At 36.1% G+C, this 17,626-nt stretch overlaps 1 protein-coding gene across 6 annotated transcripts in view; it reads left to right on the top strand.

The window, feature by feature from the left end:
* The window catches only part of CNTNAP4 (contactin associated protein family member 4), a 285,943-nt gene that overhangs the window by 229,303 nt on the left and 39,014 nt on the right, over nt 1-17,626 (top strand). For all 6 annotated transcript variants that reach the window (XM_055552670.1, XM_055552674.1, XM_055552676.1 and 3 more), the window contains 2 exons: nt 15,750-15,920; nt 16,918-17,136. In XM_055552670.1, coding sequence (XP_055408645.1) covers nt 15,750-15,920; nt 16,918-17,136 — 390 coding nt within the window. The remainder of the gene's footprint in view (nt 1-15,749; nt 15,921-16,917; nt 17,137-17,626) is intronic.

Consider the following 17,626-nt stretch of genomic DNA (forward strand, 5'->3'; position numbering starts at 1 on the left):
ATTTGTTGAGACAGTAAGAATGATTCGTTGAGGCACAGAATTCTTAGATTTTCTTTGAACAGAAAAATGGAAAGATGAAAATAAAAAGAAAAGTATCTTGGTCCTATCACACAAACCAGATATGTTGAAAATTTTATATCTAGCCATGTTTTTCTAGGAAAGAAAAAACAACCCAGAAGCCTTGAGAAAGCAGGATGAATAAACAAAAATAAGTGAGACCCACAGGTACCAGATGCACCAGATGCTAGCTGGCTCCTATTTCCAAGTCTTTATTTTCATTTTTTAAAATGTGGATGGGTGTGGAATTTTGTTACTACTAGTATTATTAATGTCAGAAGTCACAGATAACATGGTTAAACATTTTACCAAAAGCACAAAAGATATGAATGATAAAGTCCCCTTTTTAAAGTTGTTCTGCAGATATAAAACTTCATAAATATTGTTGACCTAAAGAATTTATGAATATGAAAACAAGTTTTTTGAAAAAATATGTGAAAAGTAAATGGAAGAATTTAACATCCTATTTATAAAAATTAAGGAAACTAGGAACTTAAACTTCCTCAATATTTTAAAAGACATTTGTGAAAATCTAAAAATGTAATGCTTTATCCTGAATTGTCACAGACTTAATACTTCCTCTCTAAGATCAGGATCTAAACAAAGATGTCTGTTCTCACCAATCCTATTCAGTATCCTACTGTGAGTTCTAGCACAAGTAGTAAGTAAAGAAAAGGAATTCAAGGCCTATAGATTAGAAAGGAAGAAATAAAATGTCTCCATTTATAGATGACATGGTTTTCTAGGTAGAAAATTCCTAAGAATTTTTTTTAAAAGTGAGTTTAGCAAGGTAATAGGATGCAAGTTCAATATGCAAAAACAAATTATATCTCTATATGTTAGTAATGAAAAATTGAAATTTTAAAAGTACCTTTTTATAGCAGAATTAGAATCCATTTGCAAAAACAGAAGAATTTCAACCATACTTCAAACTGCATACCAAAAATAATTCAAATTAATCATAAACTTAAATGTAAACCCACAAACTATAAAACTTCTCTAAGAAAATATGGAAGAAAATCTTAGTGACCTTGGGTTAAGCAAAGATTTTTTAGATAGAGCATCAAAAGCATAACCCATAAATTTTTAAATGATAAATTGAGGTTCATCATAATTAAAAACTGCTTTTAACATGACATTGTTTAAAAAATGGGAAAGAGTCACACATGGGGAAAATACATTTGCAAAGTCCATATCTGATAGAGGCTAAATATATGAAGAACCTTCTAACAGTGCAGTTTAAAAAAATTCAGATTAACAAATGGGCAAATGATTTGCACATACATTTTGTAAGATAAAATGCACAGATTTCAAAGAAGCATATAAAAAGATTTTCAATATCATTAGTCATTAGGGAGATGTACTACATTTAACACCACAATAGGATACAGGTATATAGCTATCAGAATGGCTGACATTGTAAAAATATAATAAAACAAAAAGAAACAAAAAAAACTGACAATATCAACTGCTGAGAATATAGAGAAGCTGGAATTTGCATTGCTGGTGCCAAGTGCAAAATGGTACTGTCTCTTTGGCAATTTTTTATAAATCTAAACACACATTTACTATAAGATCCAGCAATCCCACTCCTAGGTATTTGCAGAAGAGAAATGAAATATCTGTATGAACAGGTTTATATTGGTTTTATGCATAGTCTTCTAAAACTGGAAACCACCCAAATGTCAGTGGTTTAATGAATAAACCAGTGGTTTAATGAATAATCCAGTGGATAAACATTCCATTTTACTGTGGTGTATCTACACTGTACAATGGAATATTACTAAACAGTAAAAAGAAGTGCTCTTCTGATACACACCAACAGCATGGATGAATCTTCAGTGCATGGGACTGACTAATAGAAGCCTGACTTAAAAGGCTCTGTGCTGGATCATTCGATTTCTAAGATATTCTGGAAAAAGCAAAATCATAGGAACAGAAAAAAGATCTCTTTGCCAATCGCTTCAAGGCAAGAGGAATTTTACAAAAGAAAACAGGTAAAGGATATGTTCTATGTCTTGAGTGTTATGGTAACTTATGTGACTTGAAGCATTTGTCAAAATTCCTAGAGCAATACACAGAATTACTCAGTTTTATTCTGTGTAAATTATCTTCAGTACATCTGACTCAGAAAAAAAAACACCCTAAAAATCACAACCCACAACTAAACATTAATAATAGTACAGATAGTTATTGTTGCTTAATTTTTAAAGACTTTATTTTTAAAATAAATTTACAATGAAATGAAGAGGAAATTACTGAGGTTTTTCATGTATTTCCTGTCCTCACACATGTATAACCTGTCCCACTAGCAACATCACTCACCAGAATGGTACTTTTTTTTTAAGCAGAAATGAAGGTTGCTTAATTTTAAAGTTGGGTCATTAAAAAAATATCAATAGTTAAACTTGTAAGACATAAAAACTAGTAAAGATTTTAGTAACATGGGTATTCTCCAGGATACTCCTAGGATCCTACTGAATATGTTTCTTACTTTTACTAACCGTGGAGACAGAGGATCAAAGGAGCAAATCATGGAAAAACATCTGGGTCTGCAGTTAAGAGAAAGGTGATAACTAGGAGGTTTTATGTAGGTATTTTCCTTTCTGCTCTCTCAGGAGAAGTGGGACCATCTTCATTTGTGGGGTGCCATCACAAGTCTTCTAGACCAATACTTCTTCAACTTCAGCACTGTGTTAAAATTACCTGGAGAGCATGCCAATTGTAGCTGTGTTATCTTCAGCAACCTCGCCTCACACTAAGGAGAAAGAGTAGAAATCTAATATTGACCCACAGAGTTAGATGATTTTTTGACATCAATCAGGAAGTGCTAAAAGGAAGGTTCATAGCAATAGAGGCATACCTCAAGAAAAGAAGAAAGTCAAATAAATAACCTAACTCTACACCTAAAGCAACTAGAAAAGGAAGAAATGAAGAACCCCAGGGTTAGTAGAAGGAAAGAAATCTTAAAAATTAGGGCAGAAATAAATGCAATAGAAACCAAAGCAAAAATCAACAGAGCCAAAAGCTGGTTCTTTGAGAAGGTAAATAAAATTGACAAACCATTAGCCAGACTCATCAAGAAACAAAGGGAGAAAAATCAAATCAATAAAATTAGAAATGAAAATGGAGAGATCACAACAGACAACACAGAAATACAAAGGATCATAAGAAACTACTATCAGAACTATATGCAAATAAAATGGACAACATGGAAGAAATGGACAAATTCTTAGAAAAGTACAACTTTCAAAAACTGAAGCAGGAAGAAATAGAAAATCTTAAGAGACCCATCACATGCACAGAAATTGAAACTGTAATCAAAAATCTTCCAGCAAACAAAAGCCCAGGTCCAGACGGCTTCTCAACTAAATTCTACCAAAAATTTAGAGAAGAGCTAACACCTATCCTACTCAAACTCTTCCAGAAAATTGCAGAGGAAGGTCAACTTCCAAACTCATTCTATGAGGCAACCATCAACTTAATACCAAAACCTGGCAAAGATGCCACAAAAAAAGAAAACTACAGGCCAATATCACTGATGAACATAGATGCAAAAATCCTTAACAAAATTCTAGCAATCAGAATCCAACAACACATTAAAAAGATCATATACCATGACCAAGTGGGCTTTATCCCAGGGATGCAAGGATTCTTCAATATCCACAAATCAATCAATGTAATATACCACATTAACAAATTGAAAAATAAAAACCATATGATTATCTCAATAGATGCAGAGAAAGCCTTTGACAAAATTCAACACCCATTTATGATAAAAACCCTCCAGAAAGCAGGAATAGAAGGAATATACCTCAACATAATAAAAGCTATCTATGACAAACCCACAGCAAACATTATCTTTAATGGTGAAAAATTGAAAGCATTTCCCCTAAAGTCAGGAACAAGACAAGGGTGCCCACTCTCACCAGTACTATTCAACATAGTTTTGGAAGTTTTGGCCACAGCAATCAGAGCAGAAAAAGAAATAAAAGGAATGCAGATTGGAAAGGAAGAAATAAAACTCTCACTCTTTGCAGATGACATGATCCTCTACATAGAAAACCCTAAAGACTCCACCAGAAAATTACTAGAGCTAATCAATGAATATAGTAAAGTTGCAGGATATAAAATCAACACCCAGAAATCCCTTGCATTCCTATACACTAACAATGAGAAAATAGAGAAATGAAGGAAACAATTCCATTCACCATTGCAATGCAAAGAATAAAATACTTAGGAATATATCTACCAAAAGAAACAAAGACCTATATAAAGAAACTATAAAACGTAGGTGGAAGAAATCAAAGAGGACACTAATAGATGGAGAAATATACCGTGTTCATGGATTGGAAGAATCAATATAGTGAAAATGAGTATACTACCCAAAGCAATCTACAGATTCAAGGCAAAACCTATCAACCTACCAATGGTATTTTTCACAGAGCTAGAACAAATAATTTCACAATTTGTATGGAAATACAAAAAACCTCGAATAGCCAAAGCAATCTTGAGAAAAAAGAATAGAACTGGAGGAATCAACCTACCTGACTTCAGGCTCTACTACAAAGCCACAGTCATCAAGACAGTATGGTGCTGGCACAAAGAGAGAAATGTAGATCAATGGAACAAATGTAGATCAATGGAACAAAATAGGAAGCCCAGAGATAAATCCACGCACATATGGACACCTTATCTTTAACAAAGGAGGCAAGAATATACAATAGAGAAAAGACAATCTCTTTAGCAAGTGGTGCTGGGAAAACTGGTCAACCACTTATAAAAGAATGAAACTAGAACACTTTCTAACACCATACACAAAAATAAACTCAAAATGGATTAAAGATCTAAACATATGACCAGAAACTATAAAACTCCTAGAGGAGAACATAGGCAAAACACTCTCCGACATACATCACAGCAGGATCCTCTATGACCCACCTCCCAGAATATTGGAAATAAAAGCAAAAATAAACAAATGGGACCTAATTAAAATTAAAAGCTTCTGCACAAAAAAGGAAAATATAAGCAAGGTGGAAAGACAGACTTCGGAATGGGAGAAAATAATAGCAAATGAAGCAACTGGCAAAGAATTAATCTCAAAAATATACAAGCAACTCCTGCAGCTCAAGTCCAGAAAAATAAACGACCCAATCAAAAAATGGGCCAAAGACCTAAACAGACATTTCTCCAAAGAAGAGATACTGATGGCTAACAAACACATGAAAAGATGCTCAACATCACTCATTATCAGAGTGATCACTCATTATCAGAGCAAATCAAAACCACATGAGGTACCATTTCACGCCAGTCAGAATGGCTGCTATCCAAAAGTCTACAAGTAATAAATGCTGGAGAGGGTGTGGAGAAAAGGGAACCCTCTTACACTGTTGGTGGGAATGCAAACTAGTACAGCCACTATGGAGAACAGTGTGGCGATTCCTTAAAAAACTGGAAGTAGAACTGCCATCAGTTCAGTTCAGTTCAGTCGCTCAGTCATGTCCGACTCTTTGTGACCCCATGAATTGCAGCACGCCAGGCCTCCCTGTCCATCACCAATTCCCGGAGTTCACCCAAACTCATATGCATTGAGTCGGTGATGCCATCCAGCCATCTCATCCTCTGTCGTCCCCTTCTCCTCCTGCTCCCAATCCCTGCCAGCATCAGGGTCTTTTCCAATTAGTCAACTCTTCGCATGAGGTGGCCAAAGTATTGGAGTTTCAGCCTCAGCATGGGTCCTTCCAATGAACACCCAGGACTGCCATACGACCCAGCAATCCCACTGCTGGGTATACACACCAAGGAAACCAGAATTGAAAGAGACACATGTACCCCAATGTTCATTGCAGCACTGTTTATGATAGCCAGGATATGGAAGCAACCTAGATGTCCATCGGCAGATGAATGAACAAGAAAGCTGTGGTATGTATACACAATGGAGTATTACTCATCCATTAAAAAGAATACATTTGAATCAGTTCTAATGAGGTGGATGAAACTGGAGCCTATTATACAGAGTGAAGTAAGCCAGAAAGAAAAACACCAATACAGTATACTAATGCATATATATGGAATTTAAAAAGGTGGTAACGATAACCCCGTATGCGAGACAGCAAAACAGACACAGATGTATAGAACAGTCTTTTGGACTCTGTGGGAGAGGGCGAGGGTTGGATGATTTGGGAGAATGGCATTGAAACATGTATATTATCATGTGTGAAATGAATCGCCAGTCCAGTTTCGATTCATGATACGGGATGCTCCGGGCCAGTGCACTGGGATGACCCAGAGGGATGGAATGGGGAGGGATGTGGGCGGGGAGGGGTGGGGCGTTCAGGATGGGGAATACATGTACACCTGTGGCAGATTCATGTCAGTGTATGGCAAAACCAGTACAATATTGTTTTTTTAATTAGCCTCCAATTAAAATAAATAAATATATATTAAAAAATAAAAAAAAATAAAACCTAGAAGAAACAGATAGAGAAATTAGAAGACAAGATGGTAGCAAGATGGGGTGGGAAGATCTTGGTGCCTACACTGTGTTCTTCAAACAGAAGAGAGATCACCAGTCTGGAACCTTTTCCTCACATAAAAATAAATTTTTTTGTTTTTTTTCTTTAAGGAAAAAAAAATAAAAAATATTGGTTCTACTTTGATCACAAAAGAAATTTTAGTGTTGAATTCAAAGCATAGCTATTATTACTTTTACTTTTAAGAATATCATAGTTTCTGTTTAGTTTTTGAAAATGAAACTGTTCATCTGTTTTCACAATAAAGTTAACACTAATGGTTAAAAAAAAAAAAAAAGAAGATACCTGCATGGACCTTCCCCTACTTCTGCAGGTCCTTTAGCATAAAGACAATTCATCAACCACTGATGGCATCTAGCATCATTTTCTCTTCACTTGCCTTCTTTCCTTCATCTGTGAAACACCCCCAATCCTTTTAATGAAACCATTCACACCCTTTCTCCACAAAGCCTTCCACAAGTCTCTAGAGGACGTTTTCCTACACTTTCAAAGAATGTTGAGTAAATTACGAAGATATACTTCTTGTTCTGGCTTTTAATTATTTCTGAGCCTCTCAAGAGCAGGTCCATTCCTCATTTATTATTGTATCTTGACACCTAGTACATTACCTGTTACATGAAAGATAATCAATAAATAGCAGTTTATGAAGGAATACAAATGATCCATCATATATAGCTCGAGAAACTTACAGCTTGTGAATTATTCGTGAGAGACAGGAGTAAGTTTTTGATTGTACTTATTAAATGATATGCAAATATATTTTAATTAAAGGTTTTGATTACATTTTGAAAGACATTCTGATCTTAAAAAAGTCACATACTACAAAGGATATCTAGTTCCATCTTGAACCATTTGTCATTCATGTACATGGGCTTGAGACAGTGAAAGTGCCTTCAAATAAGCACATAATTTTACTTAATTATTTGATTTTCACTCTTTTGATGGTATAGTGCCTTTATAAAACTGAAACATTGTCTACTTCTTGGAGAAAAAATATTTTGTGACTTATTTTGCTTTTTGTTTTCTGTTCTTTTGAAAAGATCTACATTATAATCTAGTCATTGACATTCAAGAAACGTCCCAAATGTGGGAGAACAAACATTCTTTCTAACACTTTTTAAAAGGTTTCCATGTTTTAGAGACTGGGAATCTTGATAATTCTCAGGACTAAAATAATATTCTCTTGTGACAAGTTTATTCACATACATACCTTTATTTGTTGTTTTACTTTTAAACATTAATGATAGTTGATATGAAGTCATTATAAAATCTTAAGATATACAGATATGTCAAAGAAAAGACTATAGTAATCACCAAGAGTCACACAACTCAGAAATAGTGACTAATACGAGATAGCATTATTCCAGACATTTCTAAATATCGCTGGTGCAGGGTTTCCCAACGTTGGCACTCTTGCCACTGGGCTGAGTGATTCCTTGCGATGGTTGGGGGCTGTCCTGTCCTTTGTGGGACATTTAGCAGTATCCTTGGACCCTACCCTCTAGATGCTAGAAGCATGCTCCCCAGTTGTGACAACAAAGTATGTCTCCAGAAAAAGCCAAATGTTTCCTGGGGTCCAGAATAGCCCCAGGTTAAGAGGCACTATTCTAGATAGAGGAATAGAAAAAGAGATTCAGAAATAAATTTATTTATTAACTTTATGAACTGAAACTGACAGAGAAAGAAGAAACAAACTGAAGCCACGGGGATTGATTTATATTATTTATATACATAATAAACATGTATTCAATGAGCTAACTTAAACTTTATAAAAGTTTTAAAGGTTATAGAGTCACTAGGTTCTCTATTAAAGTCTTTTGTATTCTAGACAGCATTGATCTATTCTGAAAAATGTGAAAATTAGCGTGCATCTGTCATCGCCTCTTCTTTTTCTCCCCCCACCTCCCAATTTTTGCTAGTTTTGCTATTATTTGTATGGTTGTCTGTTTTTTGAATACTAACCACTGGTCCTGTCGTCAGAGGCCCTCTATTCATGAATGAATGTTTTTCTGTTTATTCTTGGATGAATTGCATTTTCAGGTAATGATATTTTCTTTGTTTGTTTTTTTTTTCTCTTCTAGAAAGACTCAAGTGTTGTTGCATTTCCTGAGTTGGCACACGCTTGAGAATATTGGTTGCCTCTGAACTCTAAAATGAAGTTGGCTGGTTTAATTTTATGCTGTTTGTTGGTAACAGCTTTATTGAGATACAGTCCATGTGCCCTGTAATTCACCTATTTGAAGTGTATAATCTAATGGTGTTTCAGTATATTAAATGGAGTTGTATAACCGTTACCACAAGCAATTTTAGAACATTTTCATACCCCATAAAGAAACTTGTACCTGTTAGCAAACTTTCCATTTTCCCCAAACTCCCACCCCAACCCTAGTCAACCATGCATCTACTCTTTATCTCTGCTGACTTACCGATTCTGGGCATTTCATATATAGGTGAAAACACAGAATGTGAGATCTTTGCGACTGGCTTCTTTCACCTAGCATCACATTGGCAAAGTTTATCCATACTGTAGGTTATATCAAATAGTCTTTATTTTTTACGGCCTAGTCATCCCTTTGTGTGGATCCACCGCGTTTTGATCATCCACTAATCAGTGGTTGGCCATTTGTGCTGGTTTCGCTTTTTGTCTCTTATGAATAATGTCGCTGTGAACATCTGTATCTAAGTGTGTTTTTTGGGACATGTATATTTCCACTTCTTAGGAGTATACATTTAGGAGTGGAACTTCTGGAGTATAAGGTAACCCTGTATTTAACCTTATAAGAAAGTGATGTAATGTTTTTGAGTCACATTTTGCGACTCTTCAGCAGTTTGTACATAATATCCTACTGGACTTGCACTAAGAGATTCAGTCAGCCTTGTCTTTTCTAGCTTTTTAAGGTGTCTTTTGATGGACACCTTTTGATTCATATTTCATTATGAATTAATTTTTTATTTTTCACCTAAAGAGCTTGTATGTGCTTTACTTTCAGAATTCTTTCAAATTTGGTAAGACTTACCTGTTACCTTAATACTTAAAAAAAAAAGTTAGGTTCGCTACATTTTCTTTCAGAAATTTGTAGACAGTGCTCCTTTATCTTCTAATGTTTAATGTTGCTGTGGGAAATTCTGAGGCCTAATTGACTTTTCCAGCTTGAGATGATTTGCTTTTTCTGACTGAATTATTGAAGGAATAGTTATCCTTACAGGTCAGTAACTTAACAACTCAGTGTTGTGTGCCGCAACTTTCTCCTAAAATAGGATATGATGTGGTAAAATGTATGCCTGCATTTTATAATCTGTTTCAAGAGTTGTAAGCGTGATCTAAATTTCTGCTCTCAGTAATTATGTGACAAGGTAGTATTTTTTTTAAGCTCTTTGACATTTGAATTTTTCTACTAATTTTGTGAAATGTAGTTCTTCTCAGTTAATTCATTGAGTTGAAATTTCATGTCTAATCAAGACACCCTCAGAACTTCCATGGTTTGAAAAAATTGTTCTAAGTTTCTTGTTCTAAGAAACCCTTGTCATTGAAATTAGTTTCTTCATTTTGCCTGCATTGACTTGTTCAGCTGTCTGAGAAATCACAGCTGCCCAGAATGCATTAAATAATCAAAGGTGCATGTAGGCAATAAATAACTTTGCAGAAGTTGTATTCTTAGACTGGAAAAAGATATTGACTAGTGATTTGGTTAATTTCTCTTCCGTTTGACAGAGTCCTGTTCCATTTGGCAGACTACATATAAACCATTAGAAAGAAGGAGGATCAATTCCATTTTAACTGATAATCATATAATATAATTTTGCAAGCTCCACTATATCTGGTAACCCTTCACCATTAATAAATTCTTTTTATTTTTTAAGTCTTGGGTTTTATCATATTTTATTTCCTTGAGCTTCCTTTATCTCATTTTCTTAAAGTTTCTCCACCTTGTTACCCCCTCCTCTATTCTTGCTTTTTCTCGTTCTTCTGTCTCTGTTCTGTCTCCCCTCTTTACCTTCCTCTATCTGCTTGTGCATCACACACCTTTCAGGATGGCTAAAATTAAAAAAAAAAATGGTGACAACACAAAATTCTGGTCAGAATGTGGAGAAACTGATCACTCATACATGCTGCTGGGAATGTAAATTGATACGGCGACTCTGGACATTTTTGGCAGTTTCAAAAAAAAAAAAAAAAAAGGCATGCAACTCTCATTAGAATCACTGATTATACCCCTTGGCATTTATCCCAGAGAACTGAAGACTTATTTGTACAAAAACCTGCACGAGGATGCTCCTAGCAGCTTGACTTGTAATAACTGAAAACTGGAGACAACCCACATATCTTTCAGCAGGCACATAGTTAAATAAATTGTGGAGCATCCAGGCCATGCCACACTACTCAGCAATAAAAAGGAATGAACTATGGACATATACAACAAGCTGAGTGAATCTTAAGAGATAATTATGAGTGAAAAAATTATCAGTCTCAAAAGACTGCATGCTGTACACCTTTATTTGTAGAGGGTTCCTCAAATGACGGTGGAGAACAGATTAGTGGTTGCCTGGGGTTAGAGAGGGGCTGAGGGCAGGATGGAAGAGGGTGTTCCTGTAAGAGTGAAGCATAGTGATGAAAATGTTCCACGCCTTAAGTATATCCATGCCAATGCCCTGGTCATGGTATTGGACTGCAGTCTTGCAAGATATTATCATTGGGGGAAATTAGGTAAAGGGTACACAGAATCTTTATTATTTCCTACAACTTCATGGAAATCTATGGTTATCTCAAAGTAAAAATTTTCATTACAGAAACCCATATGTACAGCTTTTAAAAACGATTTAAGTGTTCAGAAAGATTCCTTTGACTAGTAAATTATCCCTTACCTTAGCATTTCTGTATTTTCATTTTAATTTATTCACTTTTAAGAAAGGTAGTGCTACCAAACTCATCAAATTGTATACACTAAATATGTACAGCTTTTTACATGTCAGTCATATCTCTTATTGGATAAGGCAATGGCACCCCACTCCAGTACTCTTGCCTGGAAAATCCCAGGGATGGAGGAGCCTGGTAGGCTGCAGTCCATGGAGTCGCTAAGAGTCGGACACGACTGAGAGACTTCACTTACTTTTCACTTTCATGCATTGGAGAAGGAAATGGCAACCCACTCCAGTGTTCTTGCCTGGAGAATCCCAGGGATGGGGGAGCCTGGTGGGCTGCCGTCTATGGGGTCGCACAAAGTCGGACACGACTGAAGCGACTTAGCAGCAGCAGCAGCAGCATATCTCATATAAGTGGTTTTTGAAAAAAGAAGAGAGAAAGAAGGAAAGGAGGTGTTAGCATGTTATGCAGTTTGATTTTTAAAGTAAAACATAGTGTCTTAAAAAACAACTGATTTGTCAAATATTGTCCTTTTTAAAAATATTTTTATTGAAGTGTAATTCATATACTGTGCACTTCACCATATAAAGTGAACTATTCAGTGAGAGTGTGTTCATAGCATTGTGTAACCATTGCCACAATGAATTTTAGAGCATTTTCATTACCCTAGAAAGAACTCTAGGCCTCTTAGCCTCTGAAAAAGGCTAAGAGGCCAAGTCATCTTCAGTTTTCCATCTTCCCAACCAACTAATCTACTTTCTGTCTCTATAAATATGTTTGCTTTTTAAAAGAGAATCAGTATCATTAATGAATGATATAAATAAAAGCTTAGTAAAACAGATGTTTAAAAAATTAATTGTAATCTTAATATTCTACTAAGATAATTTTCCCCCATGGGCTTTTTTTACCTTATGTATAGAATTAAATAATGGGTACATCTTTCTTTTCTATGTAAAAAAATATATGAATCCTATTATTCATACAATTTGTTTTGAATTCTAGAAAGTTAATAACTGGTATACCTGAAGGAATCTTTCCATATCTCTAGTACCCTATAGTGAATATAATTGAGACTATAGTAATTATTACTTAATTATTATTTACTTAGAATACTGCATTTTTACATATACTTATATCTGTTTTTTTCAGATTCCTTTCCCATATAGGTGATTACAGAATTCTGCGTAGAGGTCCCTGTGCTGTATAGCAGGTCTCTTTGTTGATTATCTATTTTATCTATGGTAATATGCATATGGGGAGAAGGCAATGGCACCCCACTCCAGTACTGTTGCCCGGAAAATCCCATGGATGGAGGAGCCTGGTAGGCTGCAGTCCATGGGGTCGCTAAGAGTAGGACACGACTGAGCGACTTCACTTTCACTTTCCACTTTCATGCATTGGAGAAGGAAATGGCAACCCACTCCAGTGTTCTTGCCTGGAGAATCCCAGGGACGGAGAAGCCTGGTAGGCTGCAGTCCGTGGGGTCGCACAGAGTCGGACACAACTGAAGCGACTTGGCAGGCAGGCAGGCAGGCAGGCAATATGCATATGTGAGTTCTTCCCTAGTAGCTCAGGTGGTAAAGAATCCGCCTGCAATGCAGGAAACCCGGCTTTGATCCCTGGGTCAGGAAGATCCCCTGGAGAAGGGAATGGCAACCCACTTCAATACTCTTGCCTAGGGAATTCCATGGACAGTGGAGCCTGGCAGGCTCCATGGGACATGGACTGTAGAGTTGGACATGACTGAGTGACTAACACACACACGTCAATCCCAAACTCCTAATTTATCCTCCCTGCCCTCCACTTTTCCCCTTTGGTAACCATAAGTTTGTTTTCTGTGTCTGTGAGTCCATTTATATTTTTATATTTTGCAAATAAGTTCATTTGTATCATATTTTCATATTCCGTGTGTATAAGTATCATGATAATTGTCTTTGTCTGAATTAATTCACTTGGTATGACAATCTCTAGGTCCATGTGTGTTGCTGCAAATGATGTTCTGTTGGGATGACAAAGAGCATTCACATAGTAGGCATTTGCATTCAGGTCTGCTGCAGGCATAGCTCAGGGATTTTTAAACCACCCCAGCCATGAAATCCTCTCTTCGAAAGACCTGCTGCTTCTGCTGCAGCGTGCCTGATGGGCTCTGCTCCGCCTCCTCTTTCCTGCCCCTTCTTTCTCCAAGGCCACCCACATCCTCCCGGGTGTTTCTTGGCACAGCCTGTAAAGATCTGAGCTATCAAATGCCAATAACATTATTTGATCACAGAAATATTGGTCTTGGCTTTCTTTATAATTGTTGTGGATTAGGAGCAATTTCTTAATTCAGTTAAATGTTCTTCAGTTTTTACCTACTGTGAGTCTGTAAAATAAGGTTTGGTAACTAGACAAACAAGGTACTTAACTAGACAAACGAGGTGTGTGGAGAGTGCTTAAACTACCTAAGATAATAAATTGTTTTCACTACTGTAGAAGCATTCATTGTAAAGATAGCAGCAATTCAAAGAATTTGTTCCTCTGTTTGAACCAGTTCCCTGAAGCCCTCTATATGATGTTCTATTGGGTTAGTTGTGATTTAAAAATGAAGCCAATGGAATATTATATTCTCATAGTAATATTATCTAATTTAGACCTTCAAGTAATTCTGAGTGTTCCTCTTAGTAATCAGTCCAAATGAGCAAGATTTAATAATATTCCATAATTTAAAGTTACAGCTTTATTTTAATGTTTATACATTTCAGCAGGCAGACATTTAATTCCTTCTAAAAATAGATCAGGTAAGAACTGTTAAGAACACCAGTGTGTTATTACTCCTGGCTTGATATTTTGCATTTTCTTGCTTTCTTTTTTAGAAAGCAAAATGTGTAGGTGTATAAATAGCTATAAAATGGAAATAAGGGCAAAGTTTGACATACTCAGAAAATATACAGTTTCCCTTGGCTGTAGGGAGAGAAAAGTCCCTTCAAGTGCATTCTCAACTGAATAAACTCAGCTCTAAAACTGTCCACATATGAGCTGGGGATTGACTTTTGAATCAGGTCCATAGGAAATACAGAAAAAATACAACAGATGTAAACACTGTCTGGATCCAGAATTTATGGAAAAGAAATGACAATCTTAAGGAATAAATAGAAGCCAAGTCAAGTCTTTGACTTTAACTCTAACCCGTGTCTGTTCTCTACTAGCATAATGAATCGTTGTTTTGAAATTCCTGTGTTTTAACTTCAGAGGATCAATAAGTCTTTCTTCCAGGAAGGTGATTTAGTCGAATTTTATTCAGTGTTGTGAGTACATATGAAGGCAGTTGCTTAAAACTCAAGATGTATATCTCTTTTTGATGTGTCGACAACTTGCATAGTTCATTGCTCCAATAATGCTTCTCATCAACCACATGTATCCAGTTGGCTTTCACGCCTGTCACTTCATGCCACTGCATGTGTATTTTTTCCCCATATTTTCTGCTATGTAAGGCCCAGAATATTTTTTTCAAAAGAAAATTTGTAGATAGCCAAAAAAAAAAGTGGGAAAGTGAAGAAGTTGTATTTCTGTATGACAGAAATTATAGTTAACTATATAGTCCACATAATTTTTTGCAAATGTCTTAATATACTTCAATTTTGAAACACTTTCACCTTCTTATTTTGAGCATTTAAAAATTTTTGAGAGCCTTTTCCCTCACTCTAACAAGCAGAGTAAAAGATAATTTAGGATGAAAAGAGCATTTTCTCTGTGAGACTATCAGCATAGCACAGAGTAAGTACTGTCTTGATCTTTAATTAGATGAGAATATTTTTACTGCCAATCTCAGTTGAAAAAATCACAAAGTCCATTAATGAAAACAGTTTGTTGAGGGTGTAGCTTTGTAAAACATGAATTAGAAGTGTTAGAATGAAAAACATTTTGAGCTTCTGAAGACTTTTTGTTATTTAAAGTAATGTAGGTGTTTCAATTTTCAAATTATAAAAACATTGTCTATTAATGCTTGGCAGATCTTACCATTAGGCAATGCTTGGCATTTAGGCTGTGGGTTTTTCCTCCATATGAAATGGAACTTTCAGACCTTCAGAGTGGTCACCATTCCTGTCCTGTGTTGGAAGGAACCCAGAATTCCAATCCTTGTAAAATCTCTCATCATGTTTTCATGTTTTGCATACTGCATAATTAACAGACAAAAGAAAAGCAGCTTTGTACAAATGAGCAATATTTTAATAGTAAAACTGCAAAAAATAGAAAATGTAGTTATGTCATTTATTTTATGAATTTGTTTCCTTTTTTATTTTCCCTTAAAATTAAAACAGAGTTGTTTTGGAATTCAGCTTCCTTCAATACCGAGGCATCCTACCTCCATTTTCCTACTTTCCATGGAGAGCTGAGTGCGGATGTGTCTTTCTTCTTCAAGACCACAGCTTCATCTGGGGTGTTTTTAGAGAACCTGGGGATTACCGATTTCATACGGATAGAGCTACACTGTAAGTCGTGTTTTCCTTAGACGTCTGTGGAATTCTGTTTAGGAGTAATGAGTGTGTACAGTCATGTCCAACTCTTTGTTAACTCATGGACTGTAGCGCCCCCAGGCTCCTCTGTCCATGAGTGGGTAGCCATTTCCTATTCCAGGGGTTTATGAGTAAATTCTGAAACTAATTTTTAAAGTACTGTGTTTCTACATTATCAACCAAATCTTTTCATTGTGTCCTTTGGGAAGAAAAATATGATATTAAGATAGCATTTTTTGTAAGAAAATTATTTAATATTTAACGTGATAATTTGGGGAAATTATTAGTATTCTCTAGAACCAACTTAAAAAGTCTTTTAAATTCAGAAAAATTAAACATTTTTAAAAATCCAAATGCTCAGTTTAAAAATTAATTAAATTAACCAGCCATATTTTCTGCTATCCTCTTAGACTGCTAATATTTTGATATCAAATGTATATTGCATGCTTTTGAAATTAAATAAACCCTGAATCATTGTCAAAATTATTTTTATATAAAATTCCAGATGCTATTTAATTCTCTTCCCCTGGCTAAATAGCTTTGATGTGGAGACGTGGGTTCGATCCCAAGGTTGGAAAGATCCCCTAAAGGAGTAAATGGCAAATCACTCCAGTATTCTTGCCCGGAAAATCCCATGGACTGAGGAACCAGGTGGGCTAGTTCATGGGGTCGCAAAAGAGTCTGAAATGACTGAGAGACTAAACAAACAAATAGCTTTAGTTTTTGTCAATATGAACAGTTAACTCCAGTGATGAATTTCTTAGAATCCATTTCCCCCCCAAAATACAAACGTATTTTACTGTCTCGTTCCATGTCTATTCTGCACCGACATCCTTGGTTTCTTCCATAGAACGCAAACCATTATCTTCATGTTTAGTGAGTGTTGATGCAATGGGGCTCTTTCCGAGGGTATTGAAGACTGAGCCCCCACCATGGGCACTAACATGAGCAATCTTCATGTCTGACCCTTCAGCTCCTGCAGTTGTGACATTTTCATTTGACGTGGGAAATGGGCCTTTTGAAATCTCGGTGCAGTCACCCACTCACTTCAACGACAACCAGTGGCACCACGTTAGGGTTGAGAGGAACATGAAGGAGGCCTCGGTTCGAGTGGATCAGCTCTCACCAAGGACGCAGCCGGCCCCAGCGGACGGGCATGTCCTCCTGCAGCTCAACAGTCAGCTCTTCGTGGGTAAGCCCTGCTTTGGACAATTTGTCTTTAATTGTATGATGTAAGTGCAGAGATGGGCCAAAAGAAAATAATGCCAACTGTAGGTAACGATGCAGTCCATGGGGTCACAAGGAGTTGGACACGACGCAGGGACTGAACTGAACTGATAAGATAATGATAACACCACCCCCAAACCACCATTTATTGAGAACCTGTGTTCCAGGCTGCACTGGGTGTTTTGACTACTTCCTCATAACCAATCCATGAAATGGATATTATCCCAGTTTTACCGACAAGGTAACTGAGGTGCAGGAGGCTGAAATCTCTTGCCTTCAGAAACCCACCTAGTAATGAAATTCACATTTGTGTTTGACTAATTCCTAACCCGCAGTCTTTTCATTTCCAGTTTTGTTGAGATGTAATTAACATAGGACACCATATAAATTTAACATAAATATTCTTAATTTTCCAGATTATGTGACTTGTTCCAATTTTTTTTTAAATGTTGTTG

Source organism: Bubalus kerabau, chromosome 17 (genome assembly GCF_029407905.1).
Source record: "Bubalus kerabau isolate K-KA32 ecotype Philippines breed swamp buffalo chromosome 17, PCC_UOA_SB_1v2, whole genome shotgun sequence".
In the NCBI taxonomy this organism is placed as follows: Eukaryota; Metazoa; Chordata; class Mammalia; order Artiodactyla; family Bovidae; genus Bubalus; species Bubalus kerabau.